Raw genomic sequence first — 23,652 nt, forward strand, 5'->3', positions numbered from 1 at the left:
TATGATGCTTTTCTTTTAGAGGCTTAGTTTAACAACTTGGGTGACGTCAGCATAATATAAAATCCAGTGTGTCAATTTATTATTACTCTGATATAGGTAAAGAATAGAATATCTGGCAACCAGAATTAAGAAACTGAAGTTGACAGTCTCAGAAACAGAGGAAATTTATTTTACACCTGTAGCTCATTACTCAAAGTAGTGTCTGGTTAAACATTTTCCTAATGTGAATCTGAGGATTTTTCTGGGATTTGATCAGACATAAAATAGCTTAATTTTTTCATAATCAAATCATAATACTTAAATCAGTAGCGCTTCAAAGTAGTGAATTCTACTCAATCTTCCTCTGTTTCACTCTTCATTATTCTACCATTCTGTCAACCTCTTTATTGGCAAACTCTTATTTGTGTAGTATTCCTACCTACTAACAATTGTTATTGTTTTAATTTTAAAATCTATTTATATTAAATACTTAATTTTTAGTATTAGTAATGTAAATATACACAGTACCTTTTCAAAGTTTTTATGCTAAGTACAAAATGCATCTTTAACATTTTATCTTATTTTTTCATTGTAGTATCAATATCAGCGAGTAAAAAAAAAAGATAAATTGTCCTAAATTAAATTCCAATTTCTTTTGACTCAAATTTATAGATTTTAAAAAAGGACAGAAAGCCTTTTCCTAGTTTTTAAACACAGTCAGAAAAATATGCCAACACTGAATAAATAAATAAATAAATTTGGAAACTAATAAACTGAAATCAAGTATTTGAAGTTGTTTTTAAAGGCTGTTTTGAATTTTTGCAGATCTTCTTCCTAAAGTTCTACTAGTATATGAACATTATTTGGCATTACATTTGCTTTATACTCCTTAGAAGCTGCATGATGCTTCTGAAGCACAAACTGTCCAGTGAAACCGATTAAGTAAACAAGGGTCTGCTTTCACCCTGTGCTAATAAAATCCTTTGGTGTTTCAAGATTTTTAGAGTTAACTGTATTGGAATGGTTAAGTAGCTATGAATTTGTAAGTTTGTAGTTGCTGGGTGGATAATTTTCAAAATTATTAACATCATCAATGTTTTCATTAGAAAAGTGTTTTATTCCTGCCAAGTAGATAACTGAGCTAACAGGTTTTTGTATGTTTTTGATCTTTATTTTTCTAGCCTCCAAAACTCTAATAAATAGTATGCTACGGGACCCTTCTCAGATTCCAGATGGAGTTCTAGCAACTCAAGTCTATCAGGTATTAATCACACTTGTTTGGTTTGGTTTGTTTTTTTTTCCTTTGGCAATGCTGTTATCTGCCTAGCAGAGTAAGAGATTTTAAACCTCATTTAATTACTGTCATCGTAAACTATCAGTGAGGTCAGGGTGCACAATAAATGGCAATGCAATATTTGTGAGGGGACCATTTCACTTTTTAATAGCTTGCTTTTATAGTGAGTAAAAGCATACAGTTTTTGTTTTCTGTGATTAAATCTGAACAGCATCTGATAGCCTTTTTGAGGAAAAGTAATTACTGTTTTTAAGATAGTCTTTAAGTATAATGGTTTTGTAGTTGCCCATCAGTATACTACTTCTCTTATTTGTCTGCAGTGTACTGTGAATGACTGTTGTTATGGACCACTGGTGGACTGCATCAAACAGTATCCTTTCCCATAAAATTTTAGGTGCACAATTGACGAGCTTAGACTGTGTGGAAGAGATGTGTCTAGCTTTAACCTGACATAAAGTTCTGCTTCACAAAACACGTTTCATACTCCTCTGTTTTACATTCAGTCAGCTAGAGAGTCACTGCGGAGCTTTCTCTTACACGAACGAAAATCAGATGGACCACGGGAATATGTCATTCATATGCCTGATTGAACCTCTTTGGTTTTGATTAGTTGAAATGCATGTCTGGTTTTGTGCTAAGACTAGTTGACCATGCTTTGAGTGGTGAAGTTGGACTAGATGATCTCTGGAGATACCTTCCAATCTCAGCTGTTTTGTTAAGTTTCATAGATAGTGTTCAACATTATGACTTTGCTTTGTTATGAATATGGGTTTTAATTGAAATGTTTTCAAGTGCAATTCAAGTTTGACCAATTAGTATTTTTAAGCTCCTATCTGATGTTCCAGTGCCGTTCTTTTATTTTCTCTTCTTCTTAAAGGAAATTATACTAGCTGTAGTAAAAACCCTATGTAGCTTGAATTTTCAGGGATTTTTTTTTGTGATGTTGAAATGGTTAATTAGAGAGCCTCAGTGCACTGTGAGTACACTGAGGGAACTCCACGCTGACTATTACAGACTAGGATTATAATTTGTTAGGAATGATCACTGAGACCCCAAATCTGCTTTAGTAAAGTACTGAAGGAGTAGCTCTTCTGTTTCAGTATGCAGTCAAAGGAACAATTTCAAAATCATGACCTGTTATCACCGAGCAGGCTAGTAAGGCAGTTCCCTCCCAAGTCCTGGAAAATCCTTGCACAAATCTCTGCATGCAGTTTGGGGGAAGATCTTGATTTCACTGTAAAGTTCCAGGATAGGAAAGCTACTGTGATGTTTAGTTATGCTTGAAAAACAGTACTACTTGTATGTGTGATACATGTGATTGACACTCCTTAAAAATATGTTCTTTCTACTAGAAATACTTGTCTGATGTGTACTACAGTCTCAGCCCTGCTCCCATTAACTTTAACAACAGCAGGATAGTGGTCTAATTTTCTTTGTATTTTGTGCTTTAAATTGTAATTTTAAGTATTCATTGGGACTATCTTCAAGATCAAACAAAGCTGTCCAAAAGTGGATTAATAAGTTGCACTTTTTAAAAGGTTGTTGGTCACTAATTTTCATATCCAGAACTTTAAGATTAATATTTTGTGCTTGAACAATCTGTAGACTTCTGAAGTCTACTGATTGGCTGTAGACTTTTGAAAGTGTCATGTTTAAAAGTAATAATGACACATATGTAGACATATGAACCTTTTTAAAGAATAGCTTGCCTGCAGTCTATAAGAGACTTCTGTATCCTCTTCAGATTCTGGCTCAAGTCAGTTATTGAATACGCAGTGACATTGATGAGAGTAATGAGAAGTTTTTCAATTCCATTTTGGTTCAGAAAAGTTTAATGCTAAGCTATGTGAGTGCATTACTGTAAGTATGTTGCTGAATTAGATATTAATTTTGAGGTGCATAAAATAGTTAAAAATCAATTTAAAGTTAAGGTTTTAAAAGCATAATGTCTTCTGAAGGATTGCATATTGATTTTAAATGTATCTATCTAATTGTATATGCATGGACTAAAGTATGAAGTCAACCTCTTTGTAAATGCCAAGAGGCTATTTTTCAGTAATAGTTCAGATGCTTACGGGAAACTAGGCTGCTAGATTGCATGAGTAGAAAATGGCTTGTGAAGTTATTTACAAGTTTTGCCCCATGGTCATTGCCATACATCAATAACAGGTATTATTATTAAGCGGTGTTTCTGCTTATGGTGCATTATAAATTCTGTTTGCAATATTTTTCTTACCTTTTTGCTGTTCTTCTGAAACTGCTAGTAGAGTTTAGCATAATATGTAGTTTCAATTAATAAAAACTGTATGTACATGTGAAATGATTACAAAGAATTATTATTTTTTTGCTGTTCAGCATGAAGTGTTCATATAAATTAGATAATTAACTGTAATGGTAAGGTGATCTGTAGTTTAAGTTTTCAGAAGTTATTCTAAACAGAATTTGGAACTTAACTGCATTTAATGTAAGATCTTTTACCATGATGTTCCATAGGATTCTTCTTCAAAGCTTCCAGAATAGAACTTTGACCTCTAGAAGGATACATTAAAAATATTTAATCTGGTGACTTTTTTCATACCACTAAGAATAGCACATTGGATCAACAGCTGTCAGTGAAGGGAAAAGGACTTCACTATAAAATATTATTTTATCCTTCCCTGGCATTAGTTCATGCTTCCGAAAAATCAATTAAAAGGATGTTTTTTACAGTAAGATGTTTCAGATGGTTGTAGTGCCTATCAATTTCAGAATATAAAGAAAAAAAATCCCAGTTTATTTCATCCTTTGCTGAATTGGAGAATTGATACACTAGTCAGTAAAGAGCAACTTAAAAGGTATTTAACTGTGTGTTTTAAGATCACACTTTCTCTTAAATTTAGAGGGAGAATAAAGAAAAAATGGAAATATTGTCCTTAATTATGCTTAATAAATATGGTCAAGTGGGTCTTAATTCTGTGAAATGCGTGCTCTTGATGCAGTAGTCTGATTTTCATAAAGTGACACATACTTCTGAAAATCCCTGTAAGGATTTTTAGAACTGAGAGTTCAAATCACTGATCACTTCTGAAATGCAGATGAAGGTCAATGAATTCTATGATGAATTACTTTACCTATGATGTTTTTATGAAGTTGCTTCTTTTCCAAAGTAATCTTCCATTTCTTAACCTAAAGCTATCAGCGCTATTGGGCATGAACATGAAGTCTTGCTGCGAGAAATGCTTTTGGAAAAAAATCTCTCTTTCATAGGTAAGAATCTGTAGTAGAGGCTAGCCAGTGTGTTCTTAACTTTAAAGATATTGGTGACTGTTTACCTAAGAAAAAATAAGCCTCAACATTCCTTGTATTAGGTAGAAAAGGAAGAGTAAAAAATGATTGATGCTGTTCATGTTATCTTTTATTGATTTAGAACTGAGCAGGAACTCAGTTACCTAATACCCTTTATATACAGTACATGCACAGGCTTGCAATTAATATTTTATAGAATAAGTAGCTGAAAAAAATGCTTTAATATCTGCTGCAGTATTACTTTTGGTGTCATGAGATATTAGCCATAATCTAGACCTTATGAGACTTAGGAGGAAGCATAAGAAATATTAGCTTCAGAATGCTTTATGTATGAAAGAACTGCTAGAGGATTCACTCATTTACTTTTCTGTGCAGTTGCTGCTGAATTTTTGCCCCCTGCCTCCCAATCAATGCAAGAACTCTTTTTCACGCTCCCTGTATTTAAAGTTATTTTAAGAATTAATTAGTTAGGAAGTGATTTTCATTTTTTTCTTTTAGCCTGCAGTATGTTTCTTTTACACGAGTGCTATTGAAATAAAGATTAGTGTTTAAAGCGCTCGTTCTCTTAATTCAATAGTAAACAATGACTTCTTAAATCTTGGATTCCTTATGTGATGAGACAATAGCAAAGTAAAATGCTGTCTTTTGTTAATGGTTTGAGCATTGTACTTATGTGTGAATTTTCTGGTTTTACCAGGAACTATGATCTCTCCTGAACCTATATCAGGTTAAGATTTTGGAAACCTTAAACAAATTTAAGAAATTGGGAGGCGTATTAAGCTTTTAAAAATATTTGTCTGTACAATTAAAGAAGAGAGTTAGTGTGTTCTTTTATACAAAAGTGAAAAAAGGACAGGAATAACTATCACATGCAAGCTTTCAAGTGACACTAGGAAAATGTGGAGCAGTAGATTTTCCTACTTGACTGTAAGAACATAGATACAGGTAATAGGCTTAAGCTGTAACTGTAGAGACAATGTTGAGGTAAAATACTAAACAGTTCTAGAAATAAGAAGTATAAAACAAACTGTCAGGGAAGGTTATAGAATCACCTCCAATGGAAAATTCAGGTCTGGATTTGACACTCATCTATCAAAGCTGGTAATGAAATCAATCCTGTCACAATACAAGGGAATGGATTAGATGACTCACTGAGGGATCCTCAACCCAACAATTATGATTTTATTTGGCTTGTGTAAGCTTGTGCAGTATACAAGTCAGATTTACATTTTAATGTTTTGCGAACTTGGATAAGCATCAATTTTGTCTTTAGAAATAAGGTCTAAGAAATCTATGCTGTCAAATCAAAACATCTAGAATGAGTTAACTCATTAGGATATGAAGATATAAATGAGAGAGCATAATTTACTGTTTATATGTTAAGCATTTGTGTTTATTGTGCCTGTGCATTACAAGTGTCTTTCAGGTTCTAGATGTGTTTGGGTTTTGGTTTTTGTTTTTTTCTGAAAAGAAAAGCTTTTTTTGAGTGTCTGGAAGATGAACCCTTTTGAGTCACTCCTAATAAAACCTTTTATTTCTGAAAAACTGTTTCCAAAACTGCTTGAGGAAACCTCAGGAAAACAGAAGAGATGACAGAATTTCCTATAGGTTCACAAATTCAGACTTTGTTGTGTAAGACTTCATTCCAGTTTTGAAGATGGCTTATGACTTGCAATTCCATTACATTTTAACATATAAAAACCAGAATTTTCACAGTTTCCATATTAGTGTACTATTCCAGTGTACTGTCCTTCAGAATAGTCAGGGGGTTTGTATCAGCTGTTCACCTGTGCAACAGAGAATCTAGTACAGGAGAAGACAGCACAGTCAAAGGACGCAGTGAATATAAATTGCCCCGGTATAGTATTGGAACATGAAACAGCTTTTCAGGTTCAGGACATAATTTGTCTGTTTGTAGAGCAGTTAGCTTTCAGAGCCTACAGATCAGAAGTAATACATTCAAACTCACCCTGAAATTTATTGGAAACCTATACACACTAATGGGGTTACATTTTATTAATCCACTGCTCATGGGAAGCTCATCATATCCCAGGTCCTCCCTTTAGAAAAATACTTTGCCTGAGATTAAAGTGATCAGCAGAAGCATTCTCTCAAAACAGCTTCACACACCATACTGAAATGCCAAGAATTTCTAAGTTCTATATATAGATCCTTTACATATATATATAGAGAGAGAGATTTTTATATCTTTACCATAAATATATTAGGAAAGCTTTTACCTGTATCGGTTGGTACTGAGCTTTATCCTCCTTTGGCTCCCACCATGGCGTCCCTCAGTAGTAGCTTGGATATAAATCATGAAATCTGATCCATGTTTTCTGCTGTGATCTTAAATTTGCAGTTGCAGCTCATTCATGCACCAACAAAAGAATGTTTTGTTTCTTTGTAATATCCAGAGGCTAGTATAAGAACAATGATGTGTTAAATGGTTATGATTGAGTGTGAAGTTGTGGCAAAGATGAAGCTGCAGTTTTGTTGGAAATCAAAATTAGTGGTCAATCTGTAGACAAAATACTTATTGGAGCTGTTTCCACATAATTTGCAAATCTGAGGACGCATAGGTGTAACTGTCAAAGCTGCTGTGGGCTGGCTTCCAAACAGTTGTTAAATTATTCTCTTAATCCATGCTAGAGCTAGAAGATATTTTGAGGTGCAGAACGCTACCACTGTAGTTTCTGGACCAATGTGAAACATACCTGAACTGAAAAGCTAGAACATCTTTTTGGTGGGATTATGGTTTAAAACAAAAATTCTTTAATGATTATGGGGAGTTTCTATAATTATTTTTTTCTTCAGAGTTATAAAGCTTCAAAACACTTGAGGAAATAATAGTGCAAAATTATATTCCTCCACAAGGTAGACAACTCACATCAACAGTGAACATTCTTTTTAGTATATTTTCCAGTGTTTATCACTAAATGTTGGGAAAAACCAAATAAAGACATTCAAAAACAGATTTAAAACAAAAACCATGTTCTTTTTTAATCAATGAATTAGTACCAAAAGAATCTGCTGAAGAATATTAAAAGTAATGCTGACACAGACTCTAGTTCAGAGACCTTCCAAGGTGACCTATCCAACCGTGTTTGTATCTGTCCTGGTTTTCAGTGAGGGTTTTTTTAAGGTGCATTTCCCTTATTTTGTGGTAGTAGGATTTGTTAGATGCAAAAGAAAAGACTGACCTTTCTAATGCTATTGCTCTTGAATGATGAACATTTCAGCTGGGACATCCTATTGTCTATTCTAGATCGTTTTAAACAAGAGCAGGTTACAGTTAAATAGAGTTGGATGAAACTGGATTTTTTTTAATCAAGATCGAGACATTACATAGAACATTAATTCATTTTTATGTTATGGCATAAAACTCTCTATTCATGGGTTCTGTTAAATTAGAACCTTCTTATTCTTAACAGCATTTATCCATATATGTGACAATCTTAGTTTGAAAAAATAGCCAACAACCAAGTCTGTCTCCAAATCCTAGAAATGCTTTTCATTACCTGATTGGGTGATATAATGAAGTATTGCGTTGCAAAGGCTTGTATTTACAATATAGTCTATTTATAGTGAAGAAATGCTCTCAAAATTAAAAAAAATAGTACAACTCTCAAAAAGAATAAACAGCTATTGCAGTTTACAGAGAAGAGAATGTACAGCTTTCCAAATTTACTCCTGTCCCACTTTCAGAATGAGTTCACTATATAAAATAATACTTCAGACTTATATTCTTCAATAAAAAGAGTGAGAGAGTTTGCTTTTGGCACTTTTACAATATTTTGATTTCTAAGACTCTATGTTTTTCATGTCATTAAAATGTTACTTGGACTCAAACTGCTGACCTTTCAGGATATGCACAAAGTATTCAAAAACTGAGTTCTGAACATTGGCCATGAAACTACTGTCCTAACCTGATAAATGGATTGGAAATAAGCTACCCAACAGTGAGAATGGGCCATTAATTTTAATCAAAGGTGATGTAGAAAGGCGAATGGGATGCATGACAATGTCAACAGCCCAGTAGGTGTTAAGGGGCTACACAGCCTTACTTGTTACTAGGTAGTGCCATTAGTTAAGCCTGGGTGAAGACAGAAAGCCATGCCTGGAATTGAATGACCAGGTCACTCCAAATTCTAATGGAGAAATGGTGTTTCAGAAATACCAATGTAATGGTATCAGAAATGAAGGATAATAGTTTAAAAATATTAAGGGCTTGCTTGGGCTTTTTTTTGCCTGTTTTTCTTTTTTTTTTTTTTAAGGGAGCACCCTTTGTCTTTTGCGATTTTATTTTGCTCATTATTACTCCTTGAAATATTCAGCTCTAATATCTGTAAGTAATAGAGTTGTATGATTAATGTTAGCAGAATTTCTAAATCTTTGTATGTTCTGAAATTGGATAAATTCTATAGAATCCAGAATGCAAGAGAAACTAAAATTATGGCTCCTCTCTACTTTAATAAATTCCTGGGAGAGAAGGATTTTCATGCCTTTTTTTAAACAACTTTATGCTAACATTAAAAATAAAGCCAAGAAGACAGCTACAGTATATCTACATTTGTGGTGTTGGTAGGATTAATCTTTACGCATCCGAAGGTGGAGAGGCTCTTCTTTCAATCAGTGAATATACCTCTTTACTTTGAATATTTGGAGGTTATAAAATACTGTATGACAGCTTGAATTAATGATGTTTATAATGAAGACATAAAAATGCAGGGATGACAAAGAAGCATTTTTATATCCATGCTTCAGGTTTTCTACAAAGGTTCATTTAATTTGACACAGCATTGCATGCATAAGAAAGATATGTATGACTGCATTAGTAATTCTTGCACTCTTATTTAAAATAAAATTAATTATGCTGCTGTCTACTTAATGGAATAGTTTTATAAACAGTAGTCCTTATTCTGTATGTACAGCTGAAGATCAGCTTCGTGCGAAGGGTTATGACAAAACACCAGACTTTATTTTAGAAGTACCAGTAGGTAAGTCTTTTAAAAGAACTTTTATAATTTTGTTTTGTGTAGAAGAGTTCCTGCTAAAATATTATGGCTACTTAAGTGAAGCATAATCTAGGATACTACAAATTAGTCTCTTCAGGAGTTACCCAATAATTTTAAGAACTTCCTAGTTTGGTTCAGAGAGATTTGATCGTAAGTAGTGTTACCCAGTGTTTCCTCTTTAGTCTCTCCATGTTTTTATCTCATTATCAAAAAAGAAAAAAAAAACAACAAGAACCTCCAAATCCCTGCTCCCTCTGATGTACTGTACCCACTATCTTTCTGAACTAAACTCTGAAATGCCTGTAATTGTCTTTTACTCCTAGACCAAATCAGTTCAAAGCAGTCTTAAGAGTATTACTATTACACCTACAGGTCATTGTATAAAGGTTTGTCGTGGTGCAATTATTCTTTTTGCCATCACTTTGGATCCAGATACAACTCTGCAGTTCTTCACTGTTTTTTAAAAGCCTGAATAGCAAGAAAGAATAAAGAATAAAAGTAGGTACAAAGGTCATAAAGTTCATCCACCTTTTCTGGTCCTGAGGTCATGTGAGAAGGTAACCAGATGACCTTGTCACTGGGCCACAGAAGAAAGAACATCCAAATTGTCCAAATGTAAAGGATTATTAATCACCTTTTGTAAATTGGCTTTTGTGCCAAAAGACTTCTGCTTTGCCTCCATAGAATGCAGCACCCATCTATGCAGATGTCTACTTTTCTGTCTGTCAGAGAAAGTAAAAAGGCTGAAAGTACTGTGTGAGTCATATACATGACTAGTTTTTTTTTTTCATATTGGCAATAACTGAAATTCTTACTGAGATAACTGATTTGTACACTAGTATAAGGAATGGAATGTGTGCTATAAAATGCATCACTACACAGAACTGCTTGAAATACCATCTTTCAGCACAATCACCTGTTATCCAGCGAACAACTGTGTATATGAGAGTCTTCTGAAAAGGTTTTAAAGACTTTCCTTAGCTTAGTGATGTTTGTATACCTAATCATGTTTCCAAAAAACAAAAATGGTTGTCATGTTAATAACAAAACAGAAAATACCTTTGTAACTAAAGGACTCCATATATTTGAAACAGGGAGGTTTGGCATCCTACTTCGGTTCACTCATGTCAAGCCACATGTGGAGAGTTTTCGGTTAATTTCTACCCCTTCACTTCCATAATTACTGTGAAGAATCTCAGGAAGCTTCAAGGACTTGAGGGGATGAGGGAACTGTTGGTTTTTGCAAGGTCTAAAGTTAGCAGGGAAAATTGTGAACTTTCAGAATTACAGAATGGCTGAGGCTGGTGGCTAGTTGCTCAAGCAGGTTCACCTGGAGCTGTTTGCCAAACACAATGTCCAGACAGTTGTTGAATGTCAAGCAGGGAGAATCCACAATCTCTCTGGGCAACATTTGCCCATGCTCAGTCACCCTCACAATGAAAAAGTGGTTGCTAATGTTCAAATGGAACCTCCTGTGTTTCGGTGCCCGTTGCTTTTGGTCCTGTCACCACTGAAAAGAGCCTGTCTCCCTCTTTTTACCACCTACCCTTCAGAAAGTTTTATACATTGATAAGATTCACCATTAACATGCTTCTTAGGCTGATCTCTTTTTCTTTTTGTGTTAGAATAAATGCAAGTATCTAGAACAGGATGTAATTAAACTGAAATTGATATCAATATCTGTTAAAGTATTTTCTGATAAGTTTTTTAAATGTCCTTTTTGTGCATATTTGAAAGATAATTTTTACAAATATGTAACTGTTGCAAGCATGAATTATGTGGTAGATTGTGGAGTAAATAGGATATTCACAAACACACTCTTATAGGCTGTTGAGTTTGATTTTCAGAGTTCAGTTTCTTTTTTGCTGTCACCCTAGCTGTGGAAGGACACATAATTCACTGGATAGAAAGCAAAGCCTCATTTGGTGATGAAAGTAGCCACCAAGCCTATTTGCAGGACCAGTTTTGGAGCTACTGGAACAGGTATATTTCTATTATTTTTCCTTACTGATAAATAGGATTACATTTTAAAAAGAAGTTACTGGATAAAGCAGTAGTGACTATGGTATTAAGCCATGCGGACAAAATACATGTTACTAGTCTGGCATTTTGAATGTCATTACTTAGCATGTCAAATTGGAATTATGAAATATTTGTGAAAAATTCATATCCTAATTGTTAACATGCAGCAGATACATCTGGTGATTTTACAGTGATGCTACATGACAGAGTAAGTTACTTCAGTACAGAAGTTATATGTCAATTTTTTAGTACTTGACTTTGAAAGAAGATTTTGCTGTAAAGTTTTGGAATACATGCAAGATGACAAATTTGTTTAAAAATCTTTGCAGTCTAACCAAGCGGGCTTTGTGTGTGAAGAACTTTATTGCTTATTGTCATTGTATCTGGGACAATACTATTTCACTGGGTTTTTTTTAATAAAGTATTTCTTTTGTATATTATCTACATTTGAAGCAGGAATAACAATTATCTTCAAGTTAAAAATTTAGTAAGTATTTGCAGGAATGTAAGGAGGTAAATAAGTTATGCTAGACAGAAGTTTGAAACATGTTGATGGTGTTGGTATAAAGATTTTTCTTTTAAAGATGGTTAAAATACTTCCGCTTTATTCTTCTAAAAGTCAGTGCTGTGTATATTTGTATATCTTTCCATGGTCCTACATACCCTCTCACTGGAGGATTTTTTTCCAAAAAAAATCTTAAGCACAGTGCTTTATCTTCAATGCCATTTTTGTATGTGGTAGAACCCTAAGCAAGATAGTAAGTGAGATAAATGAAAGTTTTAATAAAGGATTTTTTAAAGCATAAATTTAGAAGTTGCTCAGTGTTAACAAGAGACCATCTGAGGGATAATGGAGAACATGGCACAAACATATAAACATGCACCAGAAAGGGAGTGTGCTCCAACATCAGAGTCTAGTCTGTTGACCACTAGTATTTCAGCTGAAAATGAGAAATATCAAGGTGAAAATAGCTAGCATTACCTTCGGAAATACTTTAAAAGCAGATTCCATAGAAGGCATCAGAGAAAGGGAAACCAAATCTTGAGAACAACATCATCAAAGTTTGGAATTATGCTCTGCAGCAACATTCTTGATTGACATAAGGACATGCTCTTATTTGACAGTCCCAGAAATCAGTGACTTGGAAAACTTGAATCAAGGCAATGGGAAGCCCAGGAAGGCTGTCAGTTGTTGGATGAAGATACTACAGGGAAGTTGTAGAAAATAAATTGTGAAACATATAAACAGAATATAAAACTTAGAAAGAAATTTGAGTATATACAATATCTAGGCAAATGGTGAGAATGGCAGGAAAGATGCTTATGCTGTTGGTGCTGAACTGCACATCAACATAAATGAAATGGAGCAGCTCAGGCCAGGAGGCGGCCATTAGATGTATTGGCTGGAATACTTTCTGAGCATAAAGGATGTGTTTGAAGGAATCCATGATGGTATCAGAGAAAAGCAGCTCCAAGAAGTGAATTTTAAATAGATAACATGAGCATAGAGATACTTTGTAAGTTGAGATGGGGTGAAAGTGTAGTAGACAAGTAGGATGAAGGCACTGATCCATTTGTTGTTTGCAATAAAATTGCCATTGCAAAGTTGAAGTTTCTTTCTTTTTTTTGTGCCGAACGAAGTGTCTATCCACATTTTGATTTGAGCTATAAAAATGTGTAAAACATTTGAGAATAAAGTGTATCATTTGAATCTGACATTCCCAAAGGAAATTTCTCTTACGCTTTTATCAATAAACCAAGACGTAGCTAACTTCAATTTAATTTCAACATGTACTAATTAATAATTCAACTTCAAAAATGGAATATTTTCTCACTGAGCTGTTAGTCAAGTATCTTTAATGTTGCAAAAGCTAGACTGAAATTATATGTGGATCAGTAAAACATTTTGAAAGTGGTTTTGAGATTTTGCCAAATCTGTTATAGTGTTCATATTAAAAAGAAGTACAAAAATTGTTGCTTCTTACATATAATGACTTTACATTCATATAAGGGAAACTAGAGTTCTCTTTAGTGAGATTTGTTACACCCTAAATCTAAAATTTAGTGATAGGTTAACCATGGAAATTAGGCAGATTTCTTTGGCCTTTCTTTAAAGAACAAATCCTGTTAGTCTTAATTTTGCTACCACTTGGCCAAACTGACAGTGTTACATCTTCTGAAATGAGCTCTGAGTTACTGTAGCTTCTAATATAATGACAGTTGAGTTAATGAACACACGTTGACAGATTAGGTTCCAAATAGGTTAGACAGTTAACTTTCGTTGGTCTCTGAAACTATTTATGTAAAAGGACACAGGTGTAGCTGCCCAAAATGTGAATTAATTTTGGTTTATTTAATCAACCTATCTCTCAAGTGAGAACCAGCTTCCCAGTCAATTCACCATATCTTTGTGTCTCCCTTCCTCTGAACAGAGAAATCATTTGGAGAAGCAGCATCAGTTCACAATAGAGATATCATGACACTCAGCTGATAGTTTAGGGTGTTGTAAACCTGATCCGTTGGTTGAACTTAGAGCAGAAATGAAAATTAAGAGAAAATCTGTAACATTGCCTGTTAGATGTGGATAGAAATACAAATTAGATACTTTGAAAGGAATGAAAGTGAGAGATTTTAGGTTTTTCCATTCAGCTTTTTTATTGCTTCTCTAAAAATGAGGAGTCAGACTGGAAAAGTTTCTGGATTCTTTTCCCGTGTGTCACAGATGTAAGATGAATTCTACTCAATGTGACTGAAAGCTTTGAACATAGCTGTGGTTTGTTTACTGTTATGTGTGTATTTCATTAAATCCTGTACTCTGTGCTAACTAAATCTGTGAGTGTCTTAAATTGGTCTGTACTGACAGGAAAGAAATGGCACTTTCTCATTTAACAGAACAGCTCCCTAGATGCAGTCAACCATGTCTGTTCACCTCAGTGCAAAAGAACACCTTTTTATTACTCTGAGTTCTGCAGGGACAGCTTAGCAAGGGTTTTTATGGCTCATACATCAATGGTATTGTTAAGCAATTTTCAGTTGCAGTGGTGCACTGCAACCTCATCTTCAAATTAAGCTTCACATTAAAAATGTACAAAGTGTACCTTGTCAGTGGATATGCACAGTTGTAATTTAAGATGCTCTTTAGATATTTGAGATTTTTTTTAATAATAAAGAAACAGGAAAAAGGCAAATTTGGTCTTGCGTATTCCCAGACTGATTTTGCAGAGTGATGTTTTAGAAAAAAAAGCTCTTGTACATACTGGAAAAACTTGAAATGTTTCATGTACTTACAGAATCCCTTCCCTCCTTATGTTTGTTCGGTGGCATCTACTCAGCAGGCTATAGCTTTCAGTGCCACTGGGTAAGCAAAACAACTACATGTGCAAAATATAATTGCTTTGTGCACATGTAGTAGATACCATACTTTTCATTGTTCACTGGCCTACATTGGTGTATTTCTTGTAACTATGAGAATAAAAACTGTTGAATAGCCAGTGTGACCAAAGGTAATTTGGAGAGCATGAACAGGAAGTTACGCAGATTGCACTTTAAAGCAGGGTCTATGAACATATTGTAAATTATTTTAGGGTTTAGATGAATGTTGTTGTTCCCTTTTTTTTTTTTCCTGTAGTGTCTAATTTTTTAATTTTTTTCTAACTTGGAGTCCTGGCTGTATAAGTCTGTTAGTCAGAGCTGATAGGCACAACTGCTGTTTTCTAAGAAGGATATAGAGATCAGCAACACTCAGTTCAAATAGTAATTAGTGGGTGCACTATCAGTGACTTGCTGTAAGAAGATATAAACTCAAATATAGCAATTTACATTTTCTATCTTCTGCAAGCATGGCTAAGACATATGTACATTCTGGAATGTAATTTCTAGAGAGTCCCAGGAGAAAGCTTGACGTCGTTATTAGCTAAAGAAACTTTACTATATGTGAGGAAGACCGTAGGAAAATGTCATATTTGACATTGATATTAAAGGCAATTTCACACAGTAAAAGAGAAGCATTTCATCTTCTCTTTGAATAAAAATGGTAAGTCATCTCTGTAGTAAAATCCTTCCCTCATTTGCTTGCATTCTAAATGTTGTTAGTCCTGTGCTTCTCCTTTTTTGAAAAAATAAATAAAAGCAAGTTTCCCATAAGTGATTTTAAAATAGTAACCACACTTTTTGGAAGCCTAAATTCATGATTCATTGTCTTGTTAATGAATATATTATGTCTGATCTTGAGACTTTAGTTTAAAACTAACAGTCATAGTAAAATTGTCATAGAGTCCTGTAGATTAAAAAGGGTATTTATTTCAAATAAGTGCAAACAGAAATGATGCAAAACATTATATTTCAGTCACAATCACAGATGATGTGTTCTTGGGTTTTTTGGGAAGAGGATTCAAATTCATTTGCAGTTGACTATAACTATGAGTTATATATGAGCAAGGGCGGAATTAGAACATCAGAATGATAGACATTTTTTGCTGTTCAAGTCTTTAAAATGATTTGACATGTTACTGTGAAGACTGAAGTAATAATTGTTGTCTGATTGTAGGTGGCAGAGAAAGAGGGATTTATGCTGTGGGTTTATGGATCTCTGTTCTATTAACAAGTTCAGTATTCTTAAAATGCAGATGGTTTAAAAAGTTGTACTGGTGAGTTGAAAGCCAGTGTAACAACTAAACTTGGAGGAAACCTTGGGAGTTGCATTTGTCAAGTGGCTAGGAAAACCATTCATGCATACCCGGTATCCAAAGCTTCATTGGCAGCCCAAACATAAAGAACTGAAAGGTCATTCTTCTTCTTGCAGTATGATGGTTTGTTGACATATTTTGACACACTGGTACAATAGTGAAAGGTTTTGATGTTACTGCAATACTGAGGGACTTAGGGTTTGTTTAAGTATCTAATACTTGTGGATTTTCACACATAGAGGGGTTTGCTTTGCTCCTTTTTCTCTCTGTCCTGGCTCCACTTGAATTAGTAAATTATTTTTAATAAAAGATAGATGCAGATAGAAGAGAGAGTTTATGATGATTTTTACCACTTAGGACTATGTATTAGTTTCTTCAAAAGTAATTCACTTTTTTAAAAGTGAATTATTATGCCAACTTGCTAACCTTAGTAGACAAGAAGAGAACCAAAAGCAGTGAAGAGTGCTGTTTTCTACTAGTTTACTGATGTAGTAGTTTACTTTGTGAAGATGGTGAAGTTCTGTGTTCTTCTGCAAGATAAACAGATACATGTGTACACTCAGACATAAATACATATATACACACTGTGGTGGCCTGACCTTGGCAGGATGCCAGGTGCCCACCCAGCCGCTCTCTCACTCCCCTTCCCAGCCAGACACGGGAGAGAGTAAGATGGAAAACAACTTATGGGTTGGGGTAAGGGAGTTTATTAAAGCAGAAGCAAAGCAAAAGCCTGTGCGTGCAAAAGCAAAGCAAAAGATAGCAGGGTTTATTCTCTACTTCCCGAGAGCAGCGATGGTCAGCCACTCCCGAGAAGCAGGGCTTCGGTACGTGTGACAGTTCCTCAGCAGGCAGCCACTGGAGACAATGAATGCCTGCCTTCCAGCTCCTTGCCTTAGCTTTTATACCTGAGCTGACATGATATGGTCTGGAATATCCCTTTGGTCAGTTTGGGTCAGCTGGCCTGCTTGGGTCCCCTCCCAGAATCTTGCCCTCAGCTGAGGAAGGAATGTTACAGTGTTGGTGCTGTGCTCAGCAGGAGCCAAAACACTGGTGTGTTATCAACACCCTTCTAGCTACCAATGCAAAGCACAGCATTGTGAAGACTACAATGGGGAAATGAACACCATCTCAGCCAGACCCAATACACATATAGGCATACCTCTGCACTTCACAGATGTTCTAGATACATTTAGCTGACTTCCAAAAGCATTTGACATTTTTTTATATTCATTTAATGACACATGAAAAGTATAAAAATCAACATGTAGTTTATGAAAAATATATTTTTTTACTCTAGCTCAAAAGTAATGTTTTCAGATTTTACCAGTCATTCTGTCTTTAACAATGTGGTTGAATAAAAAATCATGAAGACATTTTCATTGAGTCCATGACTTATGCCCTAGCATTGCTATAATGTTCATTGTTTTCCTCAACATTGTAGGTTGTTTGATTTTTGTATCAAAACTAGTTTTTGTCAAAGCAAAGAAAGAACAAAACACATTATATTCATATTAACATTTATATTTGAATGATTAATATTAATTAAGTATATATTTTCATTTATCTTTCTCCTTAGATACTGTATTTAATACAGACATGAAACTGGGATTTTTATTATAATTTAATTCTATTGCGTAAGCCTCTTTCACTGCTTGATGGTTACATTCTAAATTTAAAAAATAGTCAATGAAGCAGTATATATCTTTGTTTAAATTATTTTTCCCTGATATTTTTCTGTACTGTTTTAAAGATTCTCATGTCACAGGAGACTCATGTAGTGTAGATAGAACATTTTTAGCTTCCTTCCACATTACTGCAAGGCTTCAGCTCCAATTTTCCTGGTATTTCTCATTTAGATTAGACAAGCATCTAAGTTTATGTACGATAAGAGCTGACAGCAGAGATCCTGCTATGCTTGCCAAAGGCCTGGTTGCAGACACTCCACTATGTCAAAGAATGTCAACCCCCCACAGACCTTACCTTTCAGAATTCCTTGTAATTTTTAATTGACATTTACATCTGACAATTTCAATGTATTTCATAGTGTTGAGTTTTTATCTACCTACTAATAGTTAGAACCAAACCAAAGCAAAAAGAATCCCTTCCTGTAAACTATGATATCATGTATTTTTTAATTAACAAGGTCAAGCTGCTGGGCTGAAACTCAAGAATGAGCAACTCCCCCTTCCTTCTTGTAACTCTGTAGGTGCTAGTCTAATCCACTTCAAATGACAATTGAGGAGGGGAGTAGGAGTATAAAGTGAAATTGAACTGTTAGTACTAATGAACAAAGCATATATGCATCACGTGCAGAAAGGCTACAGAGATTTTGAGGAAATTTTAAGAACAGAGATTTTCCTTTGAGTCAGGTACTTGAAAATTGAAAGTGGTACCTCCATGTGATGTATGCATGTTAACAGCTTAATATTGTAAATATAGTAAAGCTGGCAAGTATGTCATTTAGCTGCATGTTACAGTTTGTTGTGCTTCCTTGCCTTCAGAAATCTCAAGTTTTCATTTGGGTTAAAATGCTAAAGGCCTAATAAATTAGTATGAACATAATTATCCATCTATTAGAAGTTAGAATGAAGGACTACAGTTGATCATAAATGTCACAAAGCAAAAAATGTAGAAGCAGCATTTTGTCACAAATAATTCTGCTTTTCTTCTAATTAGTTAATTTACATTTTGCAAATTAAGGGTAAGATGCAGACAGAAGATAATCTAGTAGCATATCATAGCTTTACTGACCTGTATTTGTATATGCCAAATTTAAGTTAATTAGAAATGTAGATGCTGTTTGTTTTATCTGTCAAAAAGCTCATGTTAAAAAAAGTCTAGGCCCACTTTTTCCCCCAACATTTATCATCTAAATAATAGTCTTGCCAAGATGGCAGCCTCATAATAAACTCTTTTCAGTGGAGTGATGGGTAATGAAGCTTGCTTGTGAAGGCAGCGAAAAATGTTGTCTAGCCAAATGTGTGAATATGATGGCTAGAGAATCAGTGGACTTTCTCAGTCATCAATCTTTTTAGTAGCCTCTTATACATCTGAATATTTTGATAGATGATCTAATAATCGAGTTATCTATCTTTCTAACTATCAGAGTTGCATAAAAATTATTCTCACATGCTATTGAATATTATATATATTGGGCATCCAGTGAATTTTTCAAAAAAGGTCCAAGAGACAGGAATTTTGTTTGTCTTAAGCAGCCTTCAATATATTAAATGATAAATTACTATATAGAGAATACAAAACTATATGTACTGCTATAAGGAAAGAAAGTAAACAATGTCAGAAACTGATTACAGATAAATAAAGCACTTAAAAGCATGAGACTAGTGAGGTTAGTTCACAGTCTAAGAAATTTGAGGCATAAAATCAGTGGATTCAATAGTCCTTGGGCAGTTAATGGACAGGAATCACATTTCCATACAGTTGCACAAATTCCTTGTGTCTAGGAAATTTTGGCTTAGGCAAAAAGAAATACAGCATCACAATGGAGTACCAAGTTACTATTCAGCCTCTCTGAGAGCAGTTTCTTTTGATTAAAGGTGAGACTGAAATGTATATATTGAAATGCATACATTTTGTTTATTCCAAGCAATAGTACAATATGGATTTGTGTTTCCAGAGCACAAGAATCGGCTTCCCTGTGTCACCAAACTTGCATTAATGTAGGCACTCGGTATTTGGATAAGTTGCATTAAGCACATCATCTTACTAGGGTGTGTTGTACTAGAGCTTCTGAATAGCAAAGCAAAATGAATGTTGGTGTTGGTGTATTTTTTTAAACATTACAGTTCAAATGGACATTATATCATTCTTCACTTCAAGTGAATTTCTGGTCAGGTAAAAATTATTTTATCAATAAGAAAAATATCATTGCATTAAGAGTATTTTTAATTCAAATGTATTTATTCACCTTGGTGTCACCAGTTTATGTTCAATTACATAGTTTTGTATAGATTATAAAATTTTCCTTCTTGTAAATTCTTGAAAACTATGCCATATGGACTAATTTTTTTAATTTATTTTCATTTTTTAGTACTTTGCTTGTTTCATAACTACAGCAAGGAATAAACAAGTATATTTGAGGAATGGTTTTCCGGTTAGCAAAGGGGCTTTTCTTTCTCTGTTCAGACCTGGAGTGACCAAGGTACTTTCTTGAGGATATCAAAAAGTCGCTTACTAATTGCAGAATTTTAATGGAAAAGTATCTGAGGGATTTGCTTTATAATTACTACCTGCTTAAAGGAGAATGAGAAAGATGTATTTCAAGAAGTTGCACGTTACCATCATTTGACGATACTTTGTGAAAGTCTCACTGGGTCTCGTTGGACCTTGCCTCTACATGCGGATCTGCAAATTTAACAAACTGTTGGCTGTCTCACTGGCAGTGATTGTGACTCTCATGCTAAGTAAGCAGAGTTCTTGATGTTTAATAGTTCTTGCTAAACATGCATAATTAGTTTGATTCTGTTTGGTTATGCTTAAAGCAAGTCACTGAGCAAAGATTACCTGAGTATCAAAAGTGTAAAAGCTTACAATAAAATTTGGCTCTGAAGTTCAACATTTATCTTGAAATATTGCATCCCACTGAAACCGTCTACATTTTTGTTTTCAGTAATATTTACATTGATTTCATGCAATTTTAAGTTATATAAGGGTAATTTTACAGAAGTATAATTTAAACCTAGAGCTAAGGCAGTAGGAAACAAATTACAAAAAAAAGGTTAAATTATTCTCTTTCATTACTTGGGGAGTTGTAATATGAGAAAGCTAAAATTGCTCCTGAGTATACAAATTCATAAACAATTAACTAGAATTGATCAAAGTCAGTGTTTGATTTTCCTTACTGTATGTGGCTTCCACTGACCTTAAGTAAATTGGCAGTTATTCTACTTAGCATTTGTAACATTTCTGCTAGAGAACAGATCAAGCTCCTGTGTACACAGTGTGTTATAAACACGTATATATTTAGGAAAGAGATCTTCATTTCCCTCTCCTAATCAAAATAGTAAGCATCTGTGTCCCCTCTTGTCATTTGATTAGCATGCTCTCATCCATCACTAGTCTTTGATATGAGCATCAAGAAATCGTGTCTTTTTGTTTTAAATGATAAATGTGCCTTTGTCATGAATACTTACAGACATTCCAAGATTTAAATCTGAATTGTCAAAGTGTAACAGCACAGCTTCTCTGATGTGTGACATTATTAGTGAAATAAAGAACTTTTAATTTTTTACAGGTGGGCCTTAAATATTGACACTACAAGGCTGATTTAGTTGTGATGCTGAAAAATTTTTTTTATCCACTGTTTTTCTAAGACGGATTGTTTATCAACAAGAGACAATCAGCTGCATGAGAGCATCTGTGGACATTCCTATTTACATGTACCAAGACTGTCTCCTCATGTTTCATTATTTAGGTCTGATGTCTAGTTATCTCTTATCAAAACTAATAACATCTGAAGTACCAGGCTTCCAGTGGTCACACAACCAACATGAAATTTTCTGCAGTCTGACTAATATTATTAAAGACAGTATCTCTTTAAACCTGGGCTTTGTTTCAGTGTCTAGATCAATTACATCTTATGAATTCGTTTAAGTGAATGATTCCCTGCTTGTTTCAATAGATTAAATAAATCTCAAATTATATTCTGCACACTTTAAAGTTTAAAAACTAGTGAAAATATGAGTGTTCAGTCTAAAGCTTTGCTGCCATTCTTACTATGTCTTGATGCTACTAGGGCAGAAAGAGCTACCATATGGCTGGCTTCTTATTGTTGGAATAGTACAGTAAGTTAAAATGTTTTAGAAGACAGACACCTAGATCAGATTGTGTCAACTGTTTCTTTGTCTGTTTGTAGCAAAAATTGAATGTGTCAGGAAAATAGGCAATTTCATTTTAATTCCTACAGAAAGCAACTGTTGCTTGAAATCTCTGGGCTCACTTACACAAAACATTTTTTCCTGTATTTCTTTTCTGCTTTTTTATTTATTGTGTTCCAAGTATATCATGGTTGAATTAATTTCATGTTCCAAGTGCTGAAATGCTGAAATTGAGTCTTTGAAATTCACCATTTGCAATTTATAATCTCTGAAATTTACAAAATAGTTCAGAGAGCAACTTAGTGGGGGATCCCACAAAAGTATTTAAGGGCCCATGATGAGTTTATAATTGCAATATTTGGTAGTATCATATATACAAGACACTGCAATATTTAGGATTTTTTCAACTTTTATTGTTACTTACCTCAGAGATTTGACCACAACATTTTTTGTATAGTCGAGTTGATTTGATTCCAAGCTTGTTTAAGTTATAAAGTCATGTAAAACTGGTCACATTATTTATATCTCTTTATTTGGAAAGTGCCATTTATTTTAAAATAATGAAAATTTTATATATTTCAAGCTCTCCATAGAAGAATAGTTTTGAAAGTCTAGTCTCATTTATTTGTTTCAAAAGGAGAAATATTTTGCGTCTTCTGCAAAGGACACAACACAGCCCAACAACTGAAGTGAGATTTTCTGGCATATGAAGGATGCCTGTGAGTCTTTGAGACACTGAAGCTGTAACCCAACTTGAAGAAGACAATCATGGCAGTGAGCTTCTGTTCAGAGTTAATCAGCTGCAGAATTTGTAAACTGCATATGTGTCAAAGTTGAAAATGTTAGCACTCTGATAGAAGCTTGAAAAGGTTAGACCTGATAAAAGCCATCAGCAGTTAAAGAAGGTGATTTATGGGAATGTAATGACACAAAATGCCTCATTTATCAGTCATATATAGATAGGTTAAGGTTTCTGTGTCATACTTTAAAAACTTGACCGCTTAGAATTGTCAAAATAGGTAGTTAATTGCCCATCATACGTATCAGTTCAAATTTCCTTTGCTCAAATTTTTGTGATTTTACTGTTTTGCTTCTCATATGGTTCTTTTTAAAGTCATTCATATTTTGTATTTATTTCATATTTATTTCAAATGGTATGCTCAGTGCTCTGTTAGAACTTTTATTAGGTAAAGCTGCTGATTTGAATGCTGTCCAAATCTTTTGTTGATTTACAATTTCATTCAGCCTAACTGTAAGGAAAATAACTGAAGGTTTCATTTTCCTCTGTTCTATACCACTAAGTCTCATCAAGGGTTTACAACTTTCTAATTTAATCCTTACATTTCCTCTCCAAACTGAAATATGAGATTTAAAAGCAAATCCATCAATCGGTTTCCAGTTCCAGTCACTTAAGTTACTGTTTATCTCCATGCAAATCAAATTTAATCCAAAACTACCAGTACTGTTAAATGATCCTAAAACAAAATAAAAATGTTAGGGAAAATGCATGTCTTTGATATGAGGGTAGC

The 23,652-nt window shown here is 34.1% G+C and overlaps 1 protein-coding gene across 6 annotated transcripts in view; it reads left to right on the forward strand.

Moving 5' to 3' along the window:
- CUNH15orf41 (chromosome unknown C15orf41 homolog) overlaps nucleotides 1–23,652 on the forward strand; it is a 124,720-nt gene that overhangs the window by 49,561 nt on the left and 51,507 nt on the right. For 5 of the 6 annotated variants that reach the window (XM_017827390.1, XM_017827389.1, XM_017827391.1 and 2 more), the window contains 5 exons: nucleotides 1,161–1,240; nucleotides 1,594–1,643; nucleotides 4,452–4,519; nucleotides 9,493–9,558; nucleotides 11,454–11,559. In XM_017827390.1, the coding sequence (XP_017682879.1) occupies nucleotides 1,161–1,240; nucleotides 1,594–1,643; nucleotides 4,452–4,519; nucleotides 9,493–9,558; nucleotides 11,454–11,559 (370 nt within the window). Of the gene's footprint in view, nucleotides 1–1,160; nucleotides 1,241–1,593; nucleotides 1,644–4,451; nucleotides 4,520–9,492; nucleotides 9,559–11,453; nucleotides 11,560–21,540; nucleotides 21,636–23,652 lie in introns of those variants that run through there. The other variant, XM_017827392.1, reaches the window with a different exon arrangement.

The sequence above is a fragment of the Lepidothrix coronata genome, unplaced genomic scaffold (genome assembly GCF_001604755.1).
Source record: "Lepidothrix coronata isolate B3197 unplaced genomic scaffold, Lepidothrix_coronata-1.0 Scaffold138, whole genome shotgun sequence".
NCBI classification, from domain to species: Eukaryota; Metazoa; Chordata; class Aves; order Passeriformes; family Pipridae; genus Lepidothrix; species Lepidothrix coronata.